The 26,926-nt window shown below is 36.7% G+C and overlaps 1 protein-coding gene across 1 annotated transcript in view; it reads left to right on the forward strand.

Moving 5' to 3' along the window:
- The window catches only part of DIAPH3 (diaphanous related formin 3), a gene marked incomplete at both ends in the record, with an annotated part of 257,494 nt that overhangs the window by 145,971 nt on the left and 84,597 nt on the right, over positions 1–26,926 (forward strand). Inside the window, 2 exons of the mRNA XM_082008899.1 lie at positions 3,893–4,022; positions 17,930–18,056. Coding sequence (XP_081865025.1) covers positions 3,893–4,022; positions 17,930–18,056 — 257 coding nt within the window. The remainder of the gene's footprint in view (positions 1–3,892; positions 4,023–17,929; positions 18,057–26,926) is intronic.

Below are 26,926 nucleotides of genomic sequence, written 5' to 3' on the forward strand. Positions count from 1 at the left end.
AGGAAAGGGAACTGATGTGTGCAGATGATGAAACTAAGGAGGGAATGGGTAGGCAGAATTCTTGTAAACAAGCTTTAAGTCCTAGCTAACTCTACAGTGCTCTGGCATTAAATGCATGTGATAATCTAGCATCTCACAGTTGCTTAGATTTGCACACTTACAGGTTATTTAGCTTTACAGGAGGTTTCAACATTCTGTTGGAAAGGAAAAAAAGTCTTTTAGTGGACCTTCTATGTTTTATAGAGATCATAGTCATCTATGGCTTACTTGGTGCTGATAAGGTTTTAAGTGAAGTCTAGTCTGAACTACTGCAGAAAATATATAGACTGACGTGTGTGAATCCAGATGATAGTAACATGTAATACTTCTGAACTGCGGAAAAAGCATTTGGATGTATTTGGTTTAGAAAAGAGAGGAACATGAGGAGGACATAACAGTGTCCTTGTGTTATTAATTTATGATGAAGAAGGCATTTGAACATTTGTTTTCTATATAGCTAAGGTAGGAGATGGAGGTTGGCTTTGCTAGTAACAAAAGAAGTTTGCTTGAAAGTTAAGAAAGGTTTCTAACTGCAAAGGTAGTTAAGAACTTGAGAGCGAAGAAGATTGTGGAAAGCTTTTGAAATCCAGGTATACTATATAATTATCAGAGTCTTTGTGAGGCCAAATTAAGAGCTAAAATAAGTAATATTTTGAATAGAGTATTTAGTTAACTAGTTGGGAAGTGTGTGCATGTTTCTTAGAATTATGGAATAATTTGAGTAGGAAGGAATGTCAGTAGGAATCTAGTCCAACCTTCTGCTCAAGAGAAATGCTGATCACTACCAATAGTCTGTAGGTGAAGTAGATACAAAGCTCTAAGGACCAAAAATGGTAATTTGCTCCCTATTATCAAAATGCTTAGTACAGTGTAATTTTGATATTGTATCATGTTATATCATTAGAAGTGGTGATACGGGTTTACTCCGTTCAGGACTGTATTAATTTATGCATAAACATATATCTTCATATAGTACTTAATATATTTCATTTACATAAGAGGTGTGCAAGTAAAAAAACCAAAGTTCCAATGACAAAGATTTCATATATATTTGATTTGGCATCACTTCATGCTAGTTTGTAAGTACTAGACCATGGTGCTTAAAAACTTATCTAGTTTGAAGATAATGCAACCTTAATGTTTGTTGAGTATGAGTGTATTGGTGTCCCTGTCCATGGCAGGGGGATTGGACAAGAATGATCTTTAAAGGTCCCTACCAAGCCAAACCATTTTATGATTAGGAAAGAAATACCAACTATTATAGATTTTGCTGGGAGGCAGAGCACCTATGGCCACTTTAGACGTAGTCTGTAAAATTTCAGATCTCTGCCACTAGATATCCCAGGACAAGTGCAACCTACAGTCAACTACTTGCTCTTTTGGAGGTTGACAGATATTCAAAGAGAAAATAACTGGGAGTTTGCGTTTACTATCCTGTGTGTTATCAGGGTACTCGTCACCAATTCCTAATTTACCTCATCCAATTGTGGCCTCATTTAGGAAGTCCGTGAGTGCCAAGTCTTCACTGGTTATGAAATTGTGTCTTACACAGACAGATCACTTTGTCTGGAAACACAGAGGTAAAACTATGTATGTCTAATTTTTGGGACTTTCTTAACTATGTGTAGTGTCTTGGTTAATGCTTAATCTCCTCTATTCTGAGAATAATAAACTGGTTCAACTACTAAAAAATATCAGTATTAAAACAGGAAGAAAACTACCCAAACCAATATTCCTTCAAGGCCCCAAACTAGAAAGCTGCAAATTACAGACTGCTAGTTGTCTGCACAGCAGTTTTCATAGGGGTTCTGAGAACTTAAGAAATTTGCAGTGGCTTCTGTCCTTCGAAGATGGTGGTTTCTGTAATAGTTGAAGAATATGCAGTTTATCTCCTCATCTTCACTGGTGCCCAACTATGCATAAGGCACAATATGGACTATCCGCTTTGCAGAAGACAATTCTATATCTTGCCTTCTCCCTGCATCAGGTAGAACTGAACTGTAATGGTTCTTCTGCATCAGAGGACATGCGTGCATATTCTCAGAAGAGAGGTATGATATTGGTATGCTGATACTCAAACGTATTAAATGCTGATATATTAAAATTACATGCATGTTTATAAACACTGGCTTATTTTTAAAACTAACTTTTGTTAACTACATGTATTTTAAGCAGTGTCACATTGTAGAAATTTTGTGTGATGTTTCAATTATTTAGACATTTCTCACTGAGATTCCCAGTACAGTAGAAGTAACTTATTTTATAACACTGCATATTGTAGTGAATATAGAATAAAATATATTTTTTGGTAAATTTGGAAAATTATGTCTCACATTATTATTAATCCGCTCATCTGAAGGAAAACATATACATCCTGGAAGAGTATAACTCATCTTATTTATTAAGATAGTATCATTTTGATCTTTGAAAACAATCATTGACTTTTTACAGTGAAGTATGAAATATCAACCTCAGCCATAATCACCATCCAAAAATATCCATTTTAATTCACATACAGTGTGGGAAAAGCAAGCAATATACTCCAATTTGGTTTTTAAATCAGATCAATAAAATGCCCTTTAAGTGATCTCTGAGGTTATTGGGAAGCACAAGAAGTGTGGAAAAAATAAGAAATTTGCAACCATGGGAAAACTGTGGTAATATATATTAAAAAAAAAGTGTATGTATATTTAAATTGGGGTTTATCTTGCTCTCAGTTCCTTATTCAGAAGTAATCCCCATATAGCTCTGCGTCTGGTTTTGAATGCTTTTTGGAAAGGAAGATATATTTTCTTTTCTGCCTTGTTGTTGTAGTTACTTTCATACCATTGTGCATTGCTGATCACTTGTATTTTTCATGGTAACTAAACTAAAGAACAGTCTTGAAGTTCAAAAAAACTAACATGAGTTTTCTACTTGTTTAGTGGTAGCTGTAATACTGCACTAAAAACTTTTTCCCCGTGGTATTCAGATGTACAGGTCTGTGTGCAATTGTGGCAGCCCTATAGTATGTGTGCATACTTTGTATATGCCTATGTATACTTTTTCCATTAAATTGTTTTATGTAGAAATAGTTTCTAAGTAGTGAAGAAACACTTTCATATGAGATGTCATTTTCTATTTCTAAAATTCTCTCTGACAATTTAAAAGACTACCTCAAATGGGAGACTACAACAGAAACGACTAACAATGTTTGCCAGTCGTCAGTTGTTTTACACAAGTAGCTGCAAGTTTTAAAATGTCTGGGCTTAAAATAATTTTATATGTATAAAGGATTCAGAAAGAAAAGTTTGTGCTTAAGAATTGTTGAAGTTTTTAAACAATGACGCCAATGAACTCTTTTTTGCCCTATTGAGGACTGGTAACAACAAGAAGTTAGGCAGGTTGAGGTTGTAGCTTCCACTGCATAAATATTATTAGGCTAGAGTTACCCTCACACATAAGGAAATCATGTCATGGAGTGTATATGTGCATCATGTATTGTTAAATTTTGCTGATTCAGCTCTGATTTTATTATTTTTTTTAAACTTTCATGAGTCTATTCACAGTTTTGCAAATATTCCTACATTACTTAAATAATTGCATTTTAAAAAGAGAAATGTGTACTGTTTTTCAATACAGAACTCAAATATTGCACAGAATTAAAAAATGTTTCATATGATCTTTCTAAGGATTTTTAGCCAGTGGGGAAATGAAACAGCCCGTTACTTAGGGTTTTCTTTAAAAGAGCTGTACCAGTTCAACTGTTTGTTCTTACCTTTCTTGGGTTCACAATTAGTAATATATATTAATTATCAAAATATTTAGAAGTAATCTTATTCTCAGTGTTTTAACATTATTTTTTTTTCTCTAGCTGAAGGACACGAAGTCAGCAGATCAAAAAACAACATTGCTCCATTTTCTTGTAGAAGTGTGTGAAGAAAGATATCAGGACGTCCTGAATTTTGTTGAGGATTTTCAACATCTAGATAAAGCTAGTAAAGGTTTGTATAACTAACTAGAAGTTTTGATTCTGAGTGCATTATGTGAGATGATGCTTATTTTTACTAACATTATTTTTAAAATTGACATTAATAGTCTATATCATAGATCAGTAATTCGAGCTGCTGAGAGTGGTCTCGATGATACTTATTGTTCAGTCGTCTAATATTTACTAGAGGATTTTCTATTACATTTCTTCTTATGTATCTTATAGCATCATGGTCCAAAATAGATTTCTTTTAAAAGTTCTTTTCTATTAGGAGCTCTTAAATTGTTTTGAATTTCAATCTTTTTTTGATATGGTATGTGTAGTACCATCACTAAGTGTCTTTTAATTCAAAAAATCCAGAAATGTTGTCATACCATCACTTAATTTTATTTTTTTTATCTAAACATGAATGAGAACAGTTTTGTCTTCCCTGCATGTATGTTGTTCATGCATCGGCAGCATTAAGTCTGGAAAAATAAATTTCTCTTTTTACTTGCTTCATCATGCAGCATAGAATATGGTAAATCTCAGTATGAGCAGCAGTGGGGGTTTTTTTCAGTTAATTTCGTAATTAAGAGTGCCTTCTCCATATTTTATCACAGCTTAAGTAATTTAAACTGACTAAGCATGGAGTTAGAAATTGATGCCACCTCAGCACTGTCCTACACTTGCAGGAAAAGAAGATTGGATGGGCTGTCTCGGTTAATAATTTTTTAGTTTATTTCAGTTTGGAGAATATCACTGTTTATCTGTATTGCTTTGTACAGTGTGTCGTGGTTTAGCCCCAGCCATCAACTAAGCACCACGCAGCCGCTCGCTCACTCTCCCTCCCACAGTGGGACGGGGGAGAGAATTAGGAAAAACCTCGTGGGTTGAGATAAACATGGTTTAGTAGGACAGAAAGAAAGAAGGGAACAATAATGATAATACCAACAAAGGAACGTACAAGAACAAGTGATGCCCAGTACAGCAATTGCTCACCACCCCGTGATCGACAGCCCGTCTCCGAGCAGCGATTTCCGCCCCCCAGCCAACTCCAGTTTATGTACTGGGCATGACGTCGTATGGTAGGGAATATCCCTTTGGCCAGCCTGGGTCAGCTGTCCCGGCTGTGTCCCCTCCCAGCTCCCCGTGCACCCCCAGCCTGCTTGCTGGCAGGCCAGCACGAGAAGCTGGACTGTCCTTGACTGCTCAGCAACAACCCAAAACATCAGCACATTATCAACAGTTCCTCATCCCAAATCCAAAACACAGCCTCACACTAGCTTCTGTGAAGAAAACCAGCTCTATCCTGGCTGAAACCAGGACAAGTGTCACTCTTATGCCTCAGTCAGTCTCCCTGCCACAAACTACAGCTTTGCAAAACCTGCTACTGATGGAGAACTTGAGATAGTGATCATTCGCATAGAATTTGCTTTCTGTTGTCATAGTTCTTAAAGTTTCCAGTTTTAGTTGGTGCATTATAACCACTTGGAAGTTCAAGTATTTTTAAATAGCTGTCAAATGCTTCAAGCCCTTTATCTAACTGTACTGGTAATAGGAGGAGTTTCTGCTGTATATAAATTTAATATTTTATGCATTATTTTCAGTGTGAACTGGCCACTGATTTTTTTTTTTTCTCATTACTAGTATGTTATTGGCTGTATTGTAGTTGAATTTTGTATATCAGCCATAAAACCTAAAATGTTCCTTATTAGAAGCCATTATTTTCAGTGTAGACAGTCATCTTATATGAAGCTGATAATTGTCTTCCGGAAAGCTTCTGAGATATAAAACACTGACCATTGAAAGAATGACCACTAAAATTATCAGTTAGTCCAGGCTTTCTGTTATTTTTTAGGTATCTGCTATTGACTAGATGAGTTTTTGATCTCACTCAGTATGTTGTAGGACACAAATCAATGACCGTGTTTTCAAGTTTATATATTGAACTTACTCAGGTATATTATAGATGTATTTTGCATTTCGGTTTTACTGTGTGAAAAAGACAAAGGTTTCGGATGTGTTTTAACAGATTAACGTATCAGTGTGTTTGTTTATACTTGTTTCCCTACGTGCAAAACCCCATTTTTTTTTGAAAGACTCCTTCTGCACTGGAATTTTGGAAAATACAGCAGATTCCAAAGACTGCAGCCCATGTTTTGTTTTTTTTAAACCTTTTATTACTTTTGCAGAAGTATAGTTTTATGAAACAAGTTGATTTAATATGCACCAACTTTTGCACAGTAAATTTTTAATGAAGTGGCTATTTTTGCTTGAGCTTTGAGCTTTTCAAAAAAACCTGTGAATCTGTGGTTGTGATCAGCCATATCCAACACAATGGACTCACCTGATCTGATGTAACTTACTGATATGCTGATGAAGACTAACAAGTTGACCAAGAATGATTTGCGTTGAGGCTTCTACAGTGAACTAGGAAACACAGCAAATATTACGAGGCATAATTATGGCTGCTAGGGAGAGTGGTAGAGAGGAAGTAAGGAAAAATCTTTTATCTTGATCATCTAGTCAAATATACTTATTCCAGAGAAATGCTGTTTGTATTAGAACAGAATTTGGTATTGAGGGCAGAGAGCGTCTACTCTATTCCATAATACTGTATGTAGTGCTTAACAAGAATAATCCATCCTGGGTTGTATTTATTGGAGGCAGTTCAGACTTCCAATAAATTTGGAAAATGACAGGATCCAAAGGTTACATGTGAGGACTACAGGCTGCTGATAGTACAGAAGGAAGGGAGGAAGTCAGCCTGGATTTTTCCAGTCAGGAAAACCTGATCCTGGGTCATGCAATAGGAAGGTTCTGTTTACATATATGCTGTTTTTTGGTCAAAGTTGTTGGGTGAGCACATATATCATTCTTTTCTGCTTTTGTATCATACTAACACAATGTTCAATTTCCTGTGAACCATATAGGTTGTATTTTGTTCCAGTATTTGTTTCTAAATCCTTTTCTCTACCTTTTGTCCTAGCAAAAGTTAGGGCCTTGTAGAGATGGTGAAAAGACATTCTCTTCATGGTTTCACTGAACTTTGTGCTCTGAAGTAATTTTTAAGGGTAATTCCCCAGAATAAACCAATGAAGTTTGATAGGAATATTCTTTTCTCCCATACCTTTGTTGGAAGAGCTATTTTTTTAATTAAGCTGTTTTTATTTCCTGTCTGCATATTAATTTCTTCAAATAAAATAATTTCACATTTTATATGTGGCGTAAAGGTATTATTTGCAAGTGCCCTTTAAATTATAAATCAAAATTAATGGGGCAGAAAGATGTGTAAATGCCATTTGAACAAAATTAACAGAAAACTTTAAGATGAACACACTGTATAAAAATGGAACTGTACTATGCATTTATTGGTTTTGGTTTGATCACCATTAAGTGATTGCTGAGTCTTCTACAAGTTTCTTAAAACAAATTACTTAAAAGATGCTTTTCTAGAATTCTTCCTTGACATGACTGTCCTTGTATCAGCTGGCCCATTTGTAGCATACCTTGTATCTTTTTTTATTTGGTATTTGCTCATTCTTAAAACTTTTCTCTCAAGTTATTTCTGACTCAAAATTGTGAAGATAGAACATTATAATGTTTAGCAACTCATTTTGGTTTTGTTTTTTTTTAGAAGAAACATTCTTGCTCCTTTTATTTCATTAATTATTGTCCAGTATTGTAGTACAGTAAGCTGTTAGCATAGCTTGCAAGTTTTTAAGAGCTTGGTCTGTTAGTTGTGAAGCTAGCGTGTAATTTATACTATTTTATAAATGGTAAAACATTCACAATATGTAAATTAATGGTTGCACTAGAAAAATGCTTTTTTTTTTTTTTAATATAACTGATGAGCAAACAGCAAGGGACATGTGACCTACACAATTGTAGTTTACTTCAGGATATTTAAATTTTTTTTTTTTCCCTATTTTCTGGTAAAGTTTTATTTTCTACTTTTGTAATGCTAGAAGTAGGCTTAATTCACTGTTACAATACATGAATTAAAGATACCTTTTTTGCTTTGAAGTATAACAAATCCTGTTTTTTAAGTACTCTTAGATCAGCAGGAGGAACTTTCATTGCAGCTAATGAGCTTACTGATATGACAGTTTCTGAAGATTCATATAATTAAAGCTGTCTCTTCTTTTAAACATAAAGACTTGCCTGGCTTTCTATTAGTATTCCAGACAAGAAATATCTTGCCAATTTGATATACTTTACTAATTTCTTATTCTGTGGTATCCTAAAGATTTATATTGTATTTATCCAGGCTGCTGTTTTATTTGATTGACTCTATTTTATACAGACCTTACAGGTAATAGTGTATAGAGTCTTCCTTTCATATTGTAATAAGAATATGGAACTGTAGGTTTTCCTTACTCTAAAAGTCATTAACTCATTATTGCTTTACAAGTAACTTATCAATTTACTCCTTTTTGAAACTTTATTCATTTTTTTCATAGATAATTAATTTCACCTTTTTTTTTGTAAAGCTAGGAAACAAATTGCAAATGTGAAATTTAATCTATTTTCATTTAAAAAAAGACCACCCCCACCTACAATGTTTTAAATGTTAGGACTGCATGAGAGAACAATATTAATATGTATTATATAAGCAACCTATATGTCATAAGGAAAGGTTTTTCTTCCTATTACAGAATTTCTAAAAGTCTATAGCAGATTTGTCAGTACTATTAAATAACATACTTTCTGCTATGCATTGCTTGGGCTTTTGTTTTGTCTTAGGCAGCAAATTCCCAGGGTGTGTGTTCAGGTAGTCAGGATTGTTGTGTTTGGTGGGGTTTTTTGTTTTCAGAAAACGTTACACACTTCATGAGTTACTCCATACTGTGTTACAGTCAATCAGTACCAAAATCAATAGATGGTTCCTCTATCTGGCAGATTACACAAGTTTCAAAGTTCTTATAGCAAACTCTTAGTATGGAATGGTAGCCCATTCAGAGATTGGCAACTCTGACTAACTAACATGGCAATAATTTTACCTTAATTAGGTCTTTTTGTGGAGAATGCCATGTTTTTTAAATGCGAAGTTCATTGTCCAATTTTTTTATGTTTTGTATGGGGTGTTTCTCTGCCTTAAATGATAGCTTTCAAGAATGATGGCTATGAAGAATAACCAGGAAACTTGCTACCAACCAGAGGTCCATTTTTAAAGGTCCATTTTTTATTCTGTATCTGTTACCGGAATTGTCTTTTTGGTGCCTCTCCAGAAAGAGAGTAAAGAGAGTTCTTCGCTGTATTGAAAAAGGAACAGTATCCTTGTTCTTTATCAGATATTAATTTAATTAATTCAGCTATTATTTAGGTAGCTTCACTTATGGCATACAATTTGTGTGGTTTTGTTAGGGTTTTTTTTATATGAAGGCTTATGAAATACAATTGAAAGTAGCTATTCAGAGATTTCCATGAATAGCAGAGAATAATGTGACAAATGGCTTATGTTGCTACTTTCTGGTACGCAGAGGGCTGTAATTCAAAATCTAGTGGTAAGAGTCACATTATTTCAGGAATCAACCTTACAGTGAAAACACAGAGTTTATCCTCTGAATGAAAATCACTCCAGTATTTGAGAATTATTTGTGAATATATGAGAATGTCTGGTTTCTTGGTCTGTGATCCCGGTTGCGTATCCAGACAGGACCCAAGGGAGAGATATCAAATATATCTTATGCCTTAGTTTATATGGAGAAAAGCCGATGTATGCTTTACAAGAGCTACTGAATACTCTTCTAAGTTAGTCTAGAGGCAGTTAAATAAACTAAGAATTCCTTGTATCAAGTCAAAAAAATCTTAAAAGAAATGCGGACTTAATTTCAGGAATTTTATCATAATAAAGAATTTGATTTTATGCCCTATGGAAAATTGCTATCAAAGTTGGACAAAATGAGAATTAGTGAAATAACTGTATAAACAAGAATGTAATACTTAATTTTTAAAGGAACTTGCTCGTTTGGGGAACAGTTGTACCTATGGTGATTTCTAAAGATTTACTGTTACTAGGAGTAGAAATGTCCTAGTGAAATGAGGTGATGAGACAAGATTAAGAGCTGTTGTTAGAGGAGGGTTAGAATGTCACAATCAGGAAGAGGGCTGAAGTGTGGGTGTGGGGTAACAAAGAAGAGAAAAACATTTCAATTAATTACATCACCACAAGTACAAACTAGTTTAGAAATTAGATCAATGTGGCTAAGTATCAAAGGAGTAATGGTACAGAATTGCCTTCTGGAGACATATTTTCCTTGGTGAAAGAAAGCAACTATATGCTTTAATATAGAGTTCAATTGCTCATAATGATAATTATATAAATGTGGTGCTCAAAATAGCAAATACTAAATTTTATGGCTTGTGATAAACAATAGTAGGAATTGAAGTTTTGGGTTCATTTGGCTTTCAAACAAGACTCCTATTAACTGTAAAGCAATGATATTAGCCTTAAAATAAATACTGACGTGTAAAGAAAGTAATGACAGACAAAGAATTCTATATGGAAAAGGGTTTTGAGATACCATTGTTTAAAAGGAATTTAAAAAAATAAAAAAGCCATTTTTTCTTTCTTTTTGTTGTCAAGACTGAGAAAAAAAGTAATGTTTTTAGCAATTAATTTTACAATATTGTAGAGCACTAAGCAATAGAGCACGTTATAAAATAAATATTTGTTCATGAATGCAGTACTTAGAAGACTATTTCAAGCTCTAAATTGTGTGAAAGAGATTCTTATGCAAGACTGAAAAAGCATGTTATTTGCTTGAAAAAGCTACTGTTTTTTGAAATTATTTGAAGAGAACTTGGCTTTTAATCATTATAATCTTAGGCTAAAAATATATCGCTATTTACCAGAAATCTACCATTTAAGACATAAAAGTGTGCTATTCCAGCATTTAAGAAACCATACCAAGGGCATTAAATATTTGCCAAGGGAAATTCATGGTGCCATGGTTTAAGTACACCTTTAAATATTTTTACAGTTTTGTGCTTATTGATGGTTTTTGCACCCTTGTCTATAGCTGTAGTGGGTCGACAGCTCTTGCTCTGTTGTGACACAAGTCCTACATCAACACACTACAGACTTGCCATATATCTGTCTGAACCATTTTGTAATAAATTGAACTTACTGAAAACAAGTAAATCACAGGAAGCTGTGTTTAATTATTTTTTTGAGTGTATTTCACAATATAAAAATTTTGGGTTTAAAAACTGATGGAACATAAGCAATACTGTTCTGTATTTATTGAAATAATTTATTATTTCTTTTAATGTTTGTGGCTTTGAGTTGTGCATGGTACTTGTGTCAGGTACTTTTAAGATAGGATTAATCAAGGAACTACTAAAATCTAAGTGAAATATTCTATTTCTTTAGGGTATAAAAATATATGCATCTCACAAGCATGAATTAGCAAATCAAATATTAAGCCAGAGTTTGAGTGTTTGCATATTTTTACCAAAACTGCTTCAATTTCTAATATGATATTGAAGTATGTCAGTAGTCCATGAAAGCAGCTTGTTTTCTCTATCATCTTGCAGTGATCCAACAGTTAAGTATCATGGCCAATCCCTGGTGCAGTCCTTGAGCCCCCAGTTATTTAAACATGTAGACAGTTTGATCTGTAGACAGATAAAGATTCAGCTAAAGCTGTTCAATACTTTTAATTTCGTATTTATTCAACTGGGCATAAATATCTGGATGTTACTGGGAGATTTCATTGCTGTGTAGAGTTTTAAGTGATAGTGAGATTAAGACAAATAAAATAATATTGATAGCCTGTACGGGAAAATTGTAGATATCTGCTAAAAGACAAAGTAAAAATATCAAACGGGTTATGCAGAAATCAGTTTCATGAGGAACCTGAAAGTGGCAGAAAGGGCAGTGGAATAGAAAAGCTGAATACATTGTGCAGACGTATAGACCCTGGAAGGTGAGAAAGCTTAATTTTAATGAGCGGGGAAGTGTTGCAAGTGCAACACATATATACATATATATATATATATGTATGTGTGTGCTGGTGTATATTGCTGCCTATATATCCGTCTCGGGGAGTTAGAGATTGCAGGGATGGCATTGTTTCAAAGACTGATAAACCTGTCCGGTTTTAAACTTTTATTTTAAACTTTACTTAACTGATATTCATTAACATTTCATGCTAATGGTACGTTCTTAATCATTATTAATCACTATCACTGCATATTCAAAGTTATTAACGATCATAGCCTAAATTAGCTGTGAATATACAATACACTGCAGTCAGTGCAGTACTGGGTCCCTGAGGGTCGAGGTGATGAGGCTAAAGAGCTCTTCAGTGAGAGCAGCTGCAACTGATGCAAGGGTCGTCTTCCTCTTCCCTCCTCCAGATTTGATTTCTTCTTTTATAAGATGATTCTGTCTCTTGGCAGCTCTTATTCCACCCCGGCACTGTATCACTGTGTACGGTGCAAGACTGAGGGGTATTACTTCCCCGTGCCGGGATAGGTGCCATATCCTGTTGCTGGGCCATTTTTTCTCCTTGCCTTAGCAGCTGCTTCTTTCTTTCAGTAGCAGTCCAGTGATTAATTAATCCAATGATGACCATCAGCGAATTGTTTGTCATTCAGGGCTTTCTGTTTTCAACTTTTGCCCGTATTTTCAAGTTCTGAGCTTAAACTGTACATCATTAAAAAGATACATGTGGCGTCAGGCTGCAGTTCACCCAGGAGGTTCTCAAAAGAAGTTTATAACAGGTGTAGCAGGCCAGGGCTCTTGTGTAGGTGGTATAAGGCACAGTCAATATAAGCTTTGAGGTCTATTCCTACTGATGATAGTACTGTTATTACTAGGGGACTGCATACAAAAATGCTTATGCATTGTTTACCGATTACACTACATTGGTGTGCTCATATTTGAATTCAAAATAGGAGAAAATTAATTAAATCCTGCTTAGAGAGCTGCTTCTTTCATGCGTGCAGCTGGAGTCTGCTTTGGCTACAGATGGGAAAGTCCAAAGGCTGAAGAGGCAATAGCATTGTCAGAGCTTTGGGGGGAAAAAGGATTTCAACAAAGAGTATTGTATATGCCTGTTACACACACACACAGAGAAGGTAGAAATAAAAAAGGGCAAGAAAGCCAGAAAATGACTGTAGAAGACAAGAGAAATGTCATCCTGGGAGATATAAGACATAAATATTCAGTTTTCAGTCTTCTGTGACACCGAATGACTACATACAACTAGATCTTATTCCACTCGTAATGCATGTTTCAGGTCTTTGCTGGTGTTTACAGAAACCTTCTGATACTTTGCCTCTGGAATATTTCTTTGTTAGTGCTCTAAGCCCATCTGACAATACAGGGGTTTTTTTGGTTGGTTTTGGGTTTGGTTTTTTTTTTTTAAGCTACATTTTTTCATTTAACTTTACTTTTAAACGCTGCATCAATAATCTGTTGAAAATTTTAAAGAATTATCTGTTGAAAATTTTAAAGACCTTCAAGATCATCAAGTCCAACTATTAATCCAGCATCACCATGTCCCCTAAACCATGTCCTGAAGCGCCACATCCACACGTTTTTTGAACACTTCCAGAGATGGCGACTCCACCACCTCCCTGGGCAGCCTGTTCCAATGCTTGAGCACCCTCTCGGTGAAGAAATTTTTCCTAATATCCAATCTAAACCTACCCTGGCGCAACTTGAGGCCATTTCCTCTTGTCCTATCATCCTATCACTAGTTACTTGGGAGAAGAGACCAACACCCACCTCACCACAACCCCCTTTCAGGCAGTTGTAGAGAGCGATAAGGTCTCCTCTCAGCCTCCTCTTCTCCAGACTAAACAACCCCAGTTCCCTCAGCCGCTCCTCATAAGACTTGTGCTCCACACCCCTCACCAGCTTCGTTGCCCTTCCTTGGACATGCTCCAGCACCTCAGCATCCTTCTTGTAGTGAGGGGCCCAAAACTGAACACAGGATTCAAGGTGTGGCCTCACCAGTGCCGAGTACAGGATAGGCAAGAGGAAGATTCTCTTGATATGGAGATTGCAGCTATACATAGCAATTGTCATACAGGGTGGGCAGCACGTAGGATTTCTGAAATATCAGCTGAAATATCTGTTGTTAAAAGTAGCAGTAGCTTTATAGCAATACAAATGAGAGAGCACACAAGTAGTATTGCTTTGCTTTGTAGAATTATTTTTAGGCTTTAAGATAAAACATGTATAGTCTCAAAACTAGATGAAATATTGCTTTAATTTTAAGCAAGAATAATGATCTGGGGGTGGGGAGAGGAGAGCAAAATATCTCCACAGAAATTTGTTGAAAGAAAAAAATCAGACTACTGTATTCTCATATTGTAAATAGCAGTTTTGATTTCTGCATTCTGAGATAATGGAGATAGGGAACTAAAAGTTTAGTAAGTACATTTTTTACTGACTTCCACTGTGGCCATAGTAATGTTGTGTATTTAAATGTGTATTTAAGAATATTTAAGAAACTGAAGAGGAAAGAATGATTTGGGCAATTACACCTCTATTTATCTGACCTTACTGATATGGAAGTTTATAGAGGAAAGAATAATCAAACATGGAGGTTAATGAGAGTAGCATAAGATGAAAATGAATTTATTGGTGGTGGACCAATCTGCTAGCGTTGAATATTAATTTTTTTTTAAACCCATGAAATCTATATTGACTTCAGGAAAGCATTTGATATTATCTAAAATGGGAGAATATTCATTAGAATAAGAAGTGGAAGAAACATAATGTCTAAAAGGAATATGGCAAAAAGATAGAATTATGGTATTGAACCAATGAGTGTATCTGACAAAGGGTTAGACAGCTTTGCCAGCCGAGGGGAGGACTGGGTTGTCATCACTGAATGAACCTGAAGAAGCAGAGTAAAAGAAATGAAAGTTGGTAGTACAAGATCATGCATCTTGATACTGTAATAAGAGTTACGGTGAAGAAAAAAGATATTTTATCTTAAGATAATCAAGTAAGTAGAATCCAGTAGAACTGTAGAAATAGTAATGCAAACATTAAAAGGAATGGTGAGTCATCACCTGAAATACTATGCAGAAAGGTTTTAAAACAGAAGCAGATGAAGAGGCTTCTGGAATAATCATGGTATTCGAAAACATGAATCAAGAGAGGAAGACTTAAAGAGGACCTTTAAGAACAAAGTTGTTTTAACCATGGAAGTCAGAAGCTGAGGAAATCTAATTATTGCCTATAAAAATATCAGGAGCCTTTTTGAAGATGAGATACCAGAGTTCAGAGGGTATAAGTGAGAGAGGCATACATGGATTGTATTCAAGGAACAACATGGTTTTGTGGGCTCACTAGCATTCAAAATGCCAGTCTTTGCATTTCTTTCCAAGCTATCATATGAGCTGCTTACTTCAATTTGGCTTGGGTTTATATCTGAATCCTCCCAGGATTAGGGGTGAAAGTTAGTGATTTTTTTTTTTCTCTTCTTACATTCTTTTATGTCCCTTCAGATTTTATACCATGCCTTCCAGAGAAGCACAAGGTATGGTTGGCAGGTATTTCATGTGATCTTTTTGTTGAAGAGCTGCTTATATTTACAGATTTGATTTTTTTCATTTGTTTTAACTAAATTGGAAGTTGCGAAGACAGTAGTACCAAACTAATACCAGCATATTGTGAGGTAGCCTCTGCTTGAGGCTGTCACTAGAAATGTCATCTCAAAGGAACATATATCTAATAGTTGTGTACTGCTGAAATCGAAGGAATGCTGAATTTTTATGTTCAGAAACAATTTAAGATCATGACAGAGGAAAAAAACCCTTCAAAACAAGATAGAGATGTAAAGATTCTTGACCAAATATGTAACTGTTCGATGTCAAAAGAACTGAAGTCACAGATATAAAAACTGGACTTTGCTTGAAGTAAGAATTCAAAAAACTCTTGTATACAGACTGTTAATCAGCTGTAGGCACTTATTTTTTTTTTCATGTGGGTAAAAGAATGTAGCTGTTACTCATGTTAATCAATGTAGAGAGTTTTTTTGGTGGGTTGGGTTTTGGGGGGGCATCTGTTTTGTTTGATTTTTAATCCTGTGTACTTGCTGAGTCTCACCACACTGACATTTTATGTCACTTTAATTTTATGCTGTGAACTCTTTTTATGCAAGACAAACTATATTGTGAAGAGTCTTATTGATAGTTATATTAAGCACAAGGTATGACATTCTGTGTTTCTTAGCAGCTTTCTAAGTAAATCAGTGTCCTAAAATCGTGTGTGCCTACCCTCAAAGGCTTCTTATGACAGCAGAAATATGACTTTCTATTAAAATCAGGTTTGTTTCTGGAACCTTTGAAGACTGAAACACTTCTGTAGTCAACATCGTCAGCTTCTAATTTTAGCTCTGCTTCCCAAACAAGGCAGTTTCTTAACTACTGAGGCCAACTAACCTACCTGGTGATGGTCTGGGCTTACCAATCGCTGAGTGAAAGTCTGCCAAGTCTAGGATACCACTGGAAAATTGTGGTTTTGAGTAAACAGAGGGTTTAAAAAGTTGTGATTATAAAGCAAATAGTGACTTATAAATTATAATATGAACATACATTTATATTCCCTTATTATTTTTAGAAAAGTTGACTGTCTCCAAATTGTTTGGGTTTTTGGTTTTTTAGGTTAGATTAGCTTTTTAACAGGTTGACATTGATCATTTGATAGTTGTGTTAACCTTTCTGCTATGAATGGGATTGTAGTTGCTATGCAACATTTTACTCTAGTCATTTGGGGACTCTGTCAGGCTTTTGTGAGAGAGAAATGTGTTCAGTGTGTGTATTTTATATTTTTCCATCACTTAACTCCGCTCAGTGGATGAAATCACAGATCCACTACAGATCCTAGTAACACTGTGTAGCCACAAACTTTCTCCAGGAATTTTTTAGATGAAGTTTAAGGTAGCTTTACCTTTATAGGTAGAGTATATTATGAATGAAATAAATAATGGGAATAAAATAATTAAGTAATTAGACTAAAATTCAGGGTATGTTCTTATCTTTCTATATATATAGTTCCTATAGAACATATTTAAATGTTAAGTTTACTTCATAAACAATCAATAAACAGTAAGTTTTAACTGATTGCTATAATATAAATCTGGTTTTGATTTATAAATCAATTACTCTTACGGTCTTGATATTTTAATCAACTATTTACAGACCAAATGTTCAACTTCCATGCATTACCTCAAATGAATGAAAGTGGTATTTATCTTTCTCTGGTAAAGATAATTTGCACTTTTTCTACATCTTTCTATAAATTCCTGATGTTTCATTTCTACTTTTTTCTTTACTAAGTCCCTGTTTTGCTCTGCTGCACCCTCTCAAGTACTTGCACTTCCCTGCAGCTTGGCAAGCATTTTCACTCTGACAAATTCTATTATGTTTTTAACCAGGTATCATGCTTTCAAACTAGGCAATCTAGTCTTAGGTTTCATGTGTAGGTGTTTAATAGCCCCATTTTCTCTATGTTTTGAAGATCTTATTTTCTTCATGATCTTCCATACAAATGTTCCTATTTTTTGTTTTAACTTTTAAAGGAATGAGATTGAAGAAAGCTTTGTAGTTCTTGGAGTAGCTTCAAAACTTGTCCTTTGGTTAATCAGAAGAGACAGACTGGCATATGTGTATCTCAGGTTATTTAAAACAGACTCTTAATTGCAGTGCAAAACCTTAGGTGTAAAAATAAAACAAAATGCAGTGTTCAAAGAGCATAGATCTAATGAGAATAAGGCAATCACATAAGAAAGGGGAACTGAGTATTTTAGAGTCACCCTCTCATCTTGTTTTGTAATTTGTCCAGTGTGCTTTTATTTCAGAATTAAAAAACATAGTATGCTGATTTGGCTAAGAATTTAACTCATGTATTTTACAAACAATGTTTCTTGTTTAAGTTGTTAACAGAATGAATGTTCTGTATTTTAGTCTCAGCAGAAAACCTGGAGAAGAGCCTGAAGCATATGGATAGGCAACTCCAACAGCTTGAGAAGGATTTACAGACTTTTCCAGTTCCTGAAGATAAGCACGATAAGTTTGTAGCAAAAATGTCAATATCCTTTGGAGTATTCTTTAAAAAAAACAAACCAAAAGTAATTTAACTGCACTACTTTAAATTTCTTTGCTTAACTTCTGTCTAGTCTCTAGCATTTACTTTTGAAAAACATAACTCTCTTCTTCCCCTCAAAAACTAAATACATGAACAGTCCAAATAAGTGGTTCAGCTGTAATGGATAGAATGAGGAGAAAAATGCTTACCGTCAGGTTTTACACTGTATATAAGTTTCTTAACTTAGTGAAAAGTATTTATAATAGGAATGTTAAGCACTTCACTTTAGTGTTAAATGATTTTTTACATGAGAGTGTCTTAGAAGAAGATGTCTGTCACCCTGTGTTTGTTTTCTGGTGTATGCATTACAACTGTAAATATTTTTGTACATGCAACCACAGAACCAAAAAATTTCTCTTATTTCACAAATTCAGAGATTCATAGTATGTGAAAACTGATTTCTGGTCTTATTTTTGCCAGAATTCCTTATCTCTCTATTTATTCCAAATCCTGCAGCCAGCTTGATTGCCAGTCTCTCTCATAAGAAGGCCTTGTGACATGAAGATAATTAATTAAAGCAGAAAAAACATTCTTTCACTTAAACCTCCCTACCAGATGATGGTCATATATGTGTTTGGTGTTGAAACTAATCTGGAAGCAGAAATATCATCAGATACAGAGACAGGATGAAATTTCCTCTGCAGGCATGGTTAGGTTATTACCTAGCTGGAAGACTACTTTGTTATGTACAGAGGCAGGGGGACTCAGGAGACAGTCCTCTTGATTAATCTCATACTATTAAATAAAAGATGGCAAGGGACCCTGAGGCCAAGTGGATATACTGGTCCTTGCTGCATTATGGCCAATTTCCTCTTCAGTAGACTAGCTGCAACCAAAGTGTTTACAATTTAGCTTTAGGCCTTCTCTGGACTTCATAGGTTATCTGTAACCTTTCAATGTCACTACTAATTTTTTGTAAGGTTGGGTATTTTGTTGGTGATGTTGTTCTCTTTGTTGTTGTTTTTGCTGGCCTTTTTTTTCCACCTCAGTGTGGTTTTGAGTGATATGTTGCAGCCCACCAGCATGTTGTCTCTATAGTATGAAACATAAGTTTTGTCCCTGAAGAAGCCAATAGCATAATAGCAGAACTAGGAGAGGGGTCCTGAAGGCAAGAGAGAAACTATTGTCTGGGAAGCTAGAGGAAAACATATCTATGATGGCATTCTCAAAAATATTGCTAGGACTATACAAAGTCTGTGGTTGGTTAAGAAAATTGACATGCCAATGCTGGGGGCAAAATCGATAGCCCAGCTCAAATGTATCCATACCAATGCACGCAGCATGGGCACCAAACAGGAGGAGCTGGAAGCCAAATTATGATTTAGTCGCCATCACAGAAACATGGTGGGATGACTCACATCATTGAAGTGCTTCAATGGCTGGCTATAAGCTCTCAGAAGGGATAGGCATGGAAGGAGAGGCAGTGGGGTGGCTCTGCATGTTAGGGAGTGTTTTGATTGTATAGAGCTCAACGATTGTGATGACAAAGTCGAGTGCTTATGGGTAAGGATGAGGGGGAAAGCAAACAAGGCAGATATCCTGCTGGGAGTCTGTTATACACCACCCAACCAGGACAAAGAGCCAGATGAAGCGTTCGACAATGGACTGGCAGAAGTCTTGCAATCGCTAGCCCTTGTTCTTGTTGGGGACTTCAATCTACTGGACATCTGCTGGGAGTATAACACAGCAGGGAAGAAAGAGTCTAGGAGGTTCCTGGACTGTGTGGAGGATAACTTCCTGACACAGCTGGTGAGTGAGCCTACCATGGGAGGTGCCTTGCTTCGCCTGTTGTTTACAAACAGAGAAGGACTGGTGGGAGGTGTGATGGTCGGAGGCTGTCTTGGGCTTAGCGACCGTGAAATGACAGAATTCTCAATTCTTGGTGAAGTAAGGAGGGGGGTCAGCAAAACCCCTACCATGGACTTCTGAAGGGCAGACTTCAGCCTGTTCAGGTCACTGGTTTAGAGAGTCCCTTGGGAGGCAGTCCTGAAGGGCAAAAGGGTCCAGGAAGGCTGGACAGTCTTCAATAAGGAAATCTTGAAGGCGCAGGAGCAGGCAGTCCCCATGTGCTGTAAGACGACCTGGTGGGGAAGACAACCAGCCTGGCTGAACAGGAAGATTTTGCTGGGACTCAGGAAAAAAAAAAAAAAGAGAGTTTATCCCCTTTGGAAGAAGGGGCAAAGACCTCAAGAAGAGTACAAGGATCTCATTAGGTCATGCAGAGAGAAAATTAGAACGGCAAAAGCCCAGCTAGAGCTCAGTCTGGCCACAGTTGTAAAATATAACAAAACAAGTTTTCACAAATATATTAACAACAAAAAGAGAGCCCAGGAGAATCTCCATCCCTTATTGGATGTGGGGGGGAACACTGTTACCAAGGATGAGGACAAGGCTGAGGTACTTAATGCCTTCTTTGCCTCCATCTTTAATAGCCAGAACAGGTATCTGCAGGCTATTCAGCCCCCTGAGCTGGAAGACAGGGACAGAGAGCAGAATAAACTCCCCATAATCCAGGAGGAAGCAGTTAACAACCTGCTACACCACACCTGGATACCCACAAGTCTATGGGGCTGGATGAGATCCACCAAAGAGTAGAGGGAGCTGGCAGAGGAGCTTGCCAAGCCACTCTCCATCATTTATCAGCAGTCCTGGTTAACGGGATGTTCCAGGCCACTGGAGGCTTGCCAGTGTGGTGCCCATTTACAAGAAGGGCCAGAAGGACAATCCGGGGAACTACAGGCCTGTCAGCCTGACCTCCATACCGGGGAAGATTATGGAGCGGTTCATCTTCAGGATGCTCACAAGGTATGTGCAGGGCAACGAAGGTATCAGGCCCAGCCAGCACGGGTTCATGAAAAGCAGGTCCTGCTTGGCCAACCTGATCTCCTTCTATGACCAGGTGACCTGCCTAGTGGATGAGGGAAAGGCTGTGGATTTTTTCTACCTGGACTTTAGTAAAGCCTTTGACAGTGTCTCCCACAGAATTCTCCTGGAGAAACTGGTGGCTCATGGCTTAGACACATGCATTCTTCGCTGTGTAAAAAACTGGCTGGACAGCCAAGCCCAGAGAGTCGTGGTGAACGGAGTGAAATCCAGTTGGCAGCCGGTCACAAGCGGTGTTCCCCAGGGCTCAGTTCTGGGGCCGGTCTTGTTCAATATCTTTCTTGATGACCTGGATGAGGGGATCGAGTGCTCCTTCAGTAAGTTTGCAGATGACACCAAACTGGGTGGGAGTGTTGATCTGCTGGAGGGTAGGAAGGCTCTGCAGAGGGATCTGGACAGGCTGGTTCAATGGGCTGAGGTCAGTTGTATGAAGTTAAATGAGGCCAAGTGCCGGGTCCTGCACTTCGGTCACAACAACCCCATGCAACACTACAGGCTTGGGGAGGAGTGGCTGGAGAGCTGCCCGACGGAAAAGGAGCTGGGGGTGCTGGTTGACAGCCGGCTGAATATAAGCCGGCAGTGTGCCCAGGTGGCCAAGAAGGCCAACAGCGTCCTGGCCTGTATCAGAAATAATATGGCCAGCAGGAGTGAGGAAGTGATTGTACACCTGTATTTGGCACTGGTGAGGCCACATCTTGAATCCTGTGTTCAGTTTTGGGCCCTTCACTACCAGAAGGACATTGAGTTGCTGGAGCGTGTCCAGAGAAGGGCAACGAAGCTGGTGAGGGGTCTTGAGAGCAAGTCTTCTGAGGAGGAGCTCTGGGTACTGGGATTGTTTAGTCTGGAGAAGAAGCGGCTGATGGGAGACCTTATCGCTCTCTACATCTACCTGAGAGGAGGTTGTGGTGAGGTGGGTGTTGGTCTCTTCTCCCAAGTAACTATCAATAGAATGAGTGGAAATGGCCTCAAGTTGTGCCAGGGAGGTTTAGACTAGATATTATGAAAAATTTCTTTATGGAGAGAGTGGTCAAACATTGGAACAGGCTGCCCAGGTAAGTGGTTGAGTCACCATCCCCAGAGGTATTTAAAACGTGTGTAAATGTGGCACTTTGGGACATGGTTGAGTGGGCATGGTGGTGTTTGGTTGACGATTAGACTTGATGATCTTAAAGGTCTTTTCCAGCCTTAATGATTCTGTGATTCGGTGAAAATGATGTGTAGTCGAGGAAGTTCAGAATGGGAAGCACTTATTAAGAAAATGAACCTATGAAAAAGGACAGACTCTTCTTAATCCCAAGTAGTCATGATGCTGGCCCTTAAAATACTCTATAACCTTTTCTATTTTCAAGCTGAAGACTAGGGTTTGAAGTAACAGATAATTTAGTATACAGCTTTCTTCGGAGATGTAGTTACAAAACTTCCATATCTATAGAAGAGATATGAAAGAAATTAGCAAAATTCCTTTGAAAAGGAGTGAAGGATACCCTGAGAAAATTAGCTTCACTTAAGAAGGCAGACACAGGAAAAGTAAGTTGAGGAATAAATACGTACTTCTATGCTAATCTGAAACATCTAAAATCAAAAAACTATTACGTAGGGTGCCTCATTTGGCTTTGTGTTACTGATATATTGTGCATTTCCAAAACTTGATAGCAGGAAGTGAGTGGAATACTGTGATAAAGGTTATAAATTGTATTTAAGACAGCATAAGTCACAGTTGTAGAGAAATAGTGTGAAAAGTTAAAACATAATAGAAGTCGGATAAGGCTCAATAGGCGTACCTTGTCAATACCTTTTCCTAGGGGTTGAAATTCCATTCCCATATCTGAAGAGCATGAGAGCAGTTTACTGATTGCTTATAAAGGATAGTGATCATCTTACGAACTGCAAAGGAGGATCTACATGTTGTCCTTTTTCAAGCACCTCAAAAGCTGTAATACTGCCAGAGAAGATGTAGATTGTCAATGTGTGCCAAGAAGATAAGCCATAGCTGTAAAGCTATATTTATTCTTTGCATGAATTTTCTCTGCGGGGAACTTTGGTTGACCCCACTGTGCAATATTTTGAATGGAAGGATGATCTCAAATGAAGGAGTCAGTAGAAGGTTTTTTTTAAAGGAAAATATAAAATAAATAGCAATAAGTCTCCATGCGTAATCACTGGTCACAAAAGACTTGGAAAGATTTAAAAAGGAACTCAGATATAAACCTATTGGACTACAGATTCTTACATGAACTAAGTTAGCCCAAGACAGCAAAGAAATCAAAGCTGAAAAGAACCAGTTGAGTTTTCTGAAAAGGCTGCATGGAGGATCTGAGATGTGGAGCAATAAGTCTGGCTTCTGTACAAAAAAATTGATGAAGACTAAATAAAAACAGAACCAACAGGTATGTATGTATGGCAGAGAGTCAGTGTGGGTTTTTTAAAGAGAAACCATCCCTTGCAGATCTCTTACAGCATGCAGGTAAAGGTAGGACAGTCTAAATTTCCATGCACCTCTGAACAAGATGTATTAACAAAAACTTCCAAGGAAAGTAATTTCTTAGGTCAAAAGTGGAATGATTTTTTTTTCTGGGTTAATATGGGTTAATATCTGAAAAAAAAAAGAGAAAAACTCATGACAAAAGGGAGATACTGGCAGATGCTGACAAAAGAACGAGGGAACTTCAATGATTATGGAGTAACAGATCTGGAGGAAAAACATTATATTAGAACAATTAAGAACAATTGTAGTTAAGAGCAAGCAGAAAACATAAGTTGCTATAAAAATCAGTAATATTCGTATCTTGAGTGCTTCGATCAACCCATCTCAAAAAGTATACTATGTACCTACTGATGTGGCAGAGAGTGGTGACAAGGATCAGCAGTAGGCAATAGTTTCTGCATCAGAGATGTTTTAATAGATTAGGACTCTGAAGGTGGAAAATCAAAGAACTTTGGAAAATACGGTAAAAATACTTGTAATTTTTTATGCCATACAGGAGTAAAGTTAGGAGCATATTCATTGTGTCTTATAACCAGGGTTCATCCCATGTAAAATACTGTCCAGCAGGTTAAAACGTACTAATGGAAATGTTTTCTTGCACAACAGACAATTGTAGCATTTACTTTTAGGATGTTGTTGAGGCTGAAAATGTAAACGAATTGCATGCAAGGCTTAGATAGTTAGCTAAAGATGGTTCATCTGGAGCTATTAAACACAGTACTCCAGAGGTAGCTTTAGCTCAGAAAAATCGCTGGTGTGCAGACTGGTAGAAACGAAATACTACATCGGTTGAATTATCATGTTGTACTTACCAAGTTTCCTTCTTGCTTTCCCTAATCATTGGGTATTGACTGCTGTCAGAGACAGGTGAGATGAATATTTGGTCTTACTCAGAATAAATTAGTATACCTAAAACCAGCCATACTACATATTTCATTGTATTAGACTATTCAAATACAGTATTTTGAACAGTAAATATTATGAACAGAAATAGTTTGTCCTCACCTATTATCTCTCCCAGCAGACAGGCAGTAATTTAAGAACAGTAAAGTTGCATATGGTTTCTAGTAATGTCTGTGAACACACTAATTAAAGAAGCTCACTTCTAAAAAACCAGGAACTTCAATAAATTACGAAGCAAAAAAGGTTTGATGTAAAGGTTAGATAATCCTGCACAGCGTGATGAAGCCTGGACCTGTCTTTATTTTTATTCCTGTGACAAGGAAGCTGAATGATGCTGATGTCTTGAAAGGCATGCAGCTCATAAAAAGAAACCAGCAGGAAATCTGAAAAAGTGAAGGATGATGCTTTGTTGGAAATAATTTTTCATCCTGAGTACAATTAGGCTCCATGGACAAGGAGGCTATTACATCCTGTCGCTAAATATCACAACCCAAAGGCCCCTAATGAACTGATTAGCATTCTTGTTTCTTTAGGAAGTCAGATATATGCACAGTTGGTGCACTCTTATATTGGCAAAGTCTATAATTATGAATATTTCTACTATATATTAGATTGTGCTAGTTTGTCAGTCATCTTACATATACCAGCTGAAAAGAAATTATAGTTATCATTGCAGTTCTTTTGTTTGCTTTAATTAGGAAAGTCAAAGAATATTGAATTGATATTGATTTAGAGTATTAAATCCGTTGAGTGAAATGTTCAATAAAAATCACAGTGAATAAAATACACTTGTACGTTCAAAATAAAAATTTAGTGAGTTTGTGGAAAGTATTTAAATTGCATATTAAAAGATTAATTAAGTAATTTAGTCAACATGCTCTTTATCAGTCCAGCTCTCATCTCATGATTTTCTAAGCAGCAGCTGAGAAACTCTTGACAAGTTTCAGCCTACCACTGAATGTAGTGTCAATGGTGATTTTCACAGAAGCTTATGTAACGAATACTTGAGAGACGAGTTGGTTGCTGCCTTTCAGCAAGGAGTGGAGTCCTTTCTTTTTGATCAGTTCTCTATTGCTCTTTTGTTGTCATTTAAGTTAATTTGTTCATATTGCAAAAAGAGAAGGCAGAAAAAGCTCTTACCCAAGTCAAAGCCTTATTCAAGTGAGTTAGAAGAAACCCATTTTAACTGCAAGGAGGTTGAATGCTGCCTCTAAAGTGTTGGTTACTTAATCGACCTCATACTTTGAACTTCTCTCTGTGCCACATAAACAAAGTGAAGTCTGTAAGATGCCCTAGCATCCTAAGGACTTTGAAAGATTACAGGACCTGAGCTTGTTAGGTGAAAAAATGCTGCTCTTTGGGAGACGGTCAAGATGTCGTCTGTGTGTACAGGTAATGAGATAGGGCTTTGGTGAACAATGTAAATTTATCTTAAGTATGTAATTCCTTTATACAGGTCTTTAATAACTGGTCTGAATTTCAGGTGTGTATTACGCACGGGTTTTGCTCATAATGTATGGGGTATACACACTTGGATGCAGCAGTTCTGTGTGATACAAATACATGTAAATTTTTTGTAGTATTATAACATAGAGATAAGTAGGAGTGAGTGAGTCAGGGAAAAGGTATTATTTGACAAATACTCTTCAGAAGGTACTAATTTAAAAATCTAAACATTTCTATGTGTTTCTTGAATTATTATATTCAGATATGGCATTTTATTGGTGGACCTGCTACGTTTATATAAACGGAAGTCTTTATGACACTTATTTTTCAGACACTTATTTTACAGACTTGTAACTTTTCCCAAGAACATGATGTGGGAAATCCTCAACAGAGCCCTACAACATTCACAGCCTTCGGCCTTAAAAGAAAATAAATTTCTTGAAATTCTGGTTTGAAGTGACCTTACAGTCTTCAAAAAGTTTGCCATGTTTTTACGGAGACTGTTGCTGGCTAGTGTACTGGCAGTCTCAGTTCCATTTTGAAGATTCTGCTAAAACATATGCAGCATCTATGCACCTGTTAATCTTTCGTTCTTATGCAGAATCATGTTCCTTGTTGGATTGTCTACACTTAATACCTAGGTTGGTCTGTGAAAACGGTGAATATGATGTCTCTTAAGGAAATGTTTGGCACAGATTAACATCATTCATTATCTGCTCTAAGGTAACAGCTGCTTTTACTTGGCTTGATACTGTGCTATAAATTATTATTTTATATAGCCCAATATATTAAAATCAGCATAAACTTCAGACAGGGAATTCGCTGTGTGAAGAGCTGCCATGAATATGCAAGACCAAACATACAGCAGTTAGAAATTTTGCCACAGATATTACTTGTCTCAGCCCTGCGTTGCTTTCCTTTACCATTAATGAACAGAAGGGTGATCTGTAGTCCCATGAGTCCAAAAAGGCCATCCGTGAAGTAAAGCCACTTTAGAAAAAGTTAACAAATACCTAACTTCTTGATTTCCTTTTCCTTCCATCTGTTTTGCAGCTGTGCTGTACTTCTGTCTTCACTCATCCAAAGCCAATGGATAATA

The sequence above is a fragment of the Phaethon aethereus genome (genome assembly GCF_964289735.1).
Source record: "Phaethon aethereus genome assembly, chromosome: 1".
Lineage (NCBI taxonomy): Eukaryota > Metazoa > Chordata > Aves > Phaethontiformes > Phaethontidae > Phaethon > Phaethon aethereus.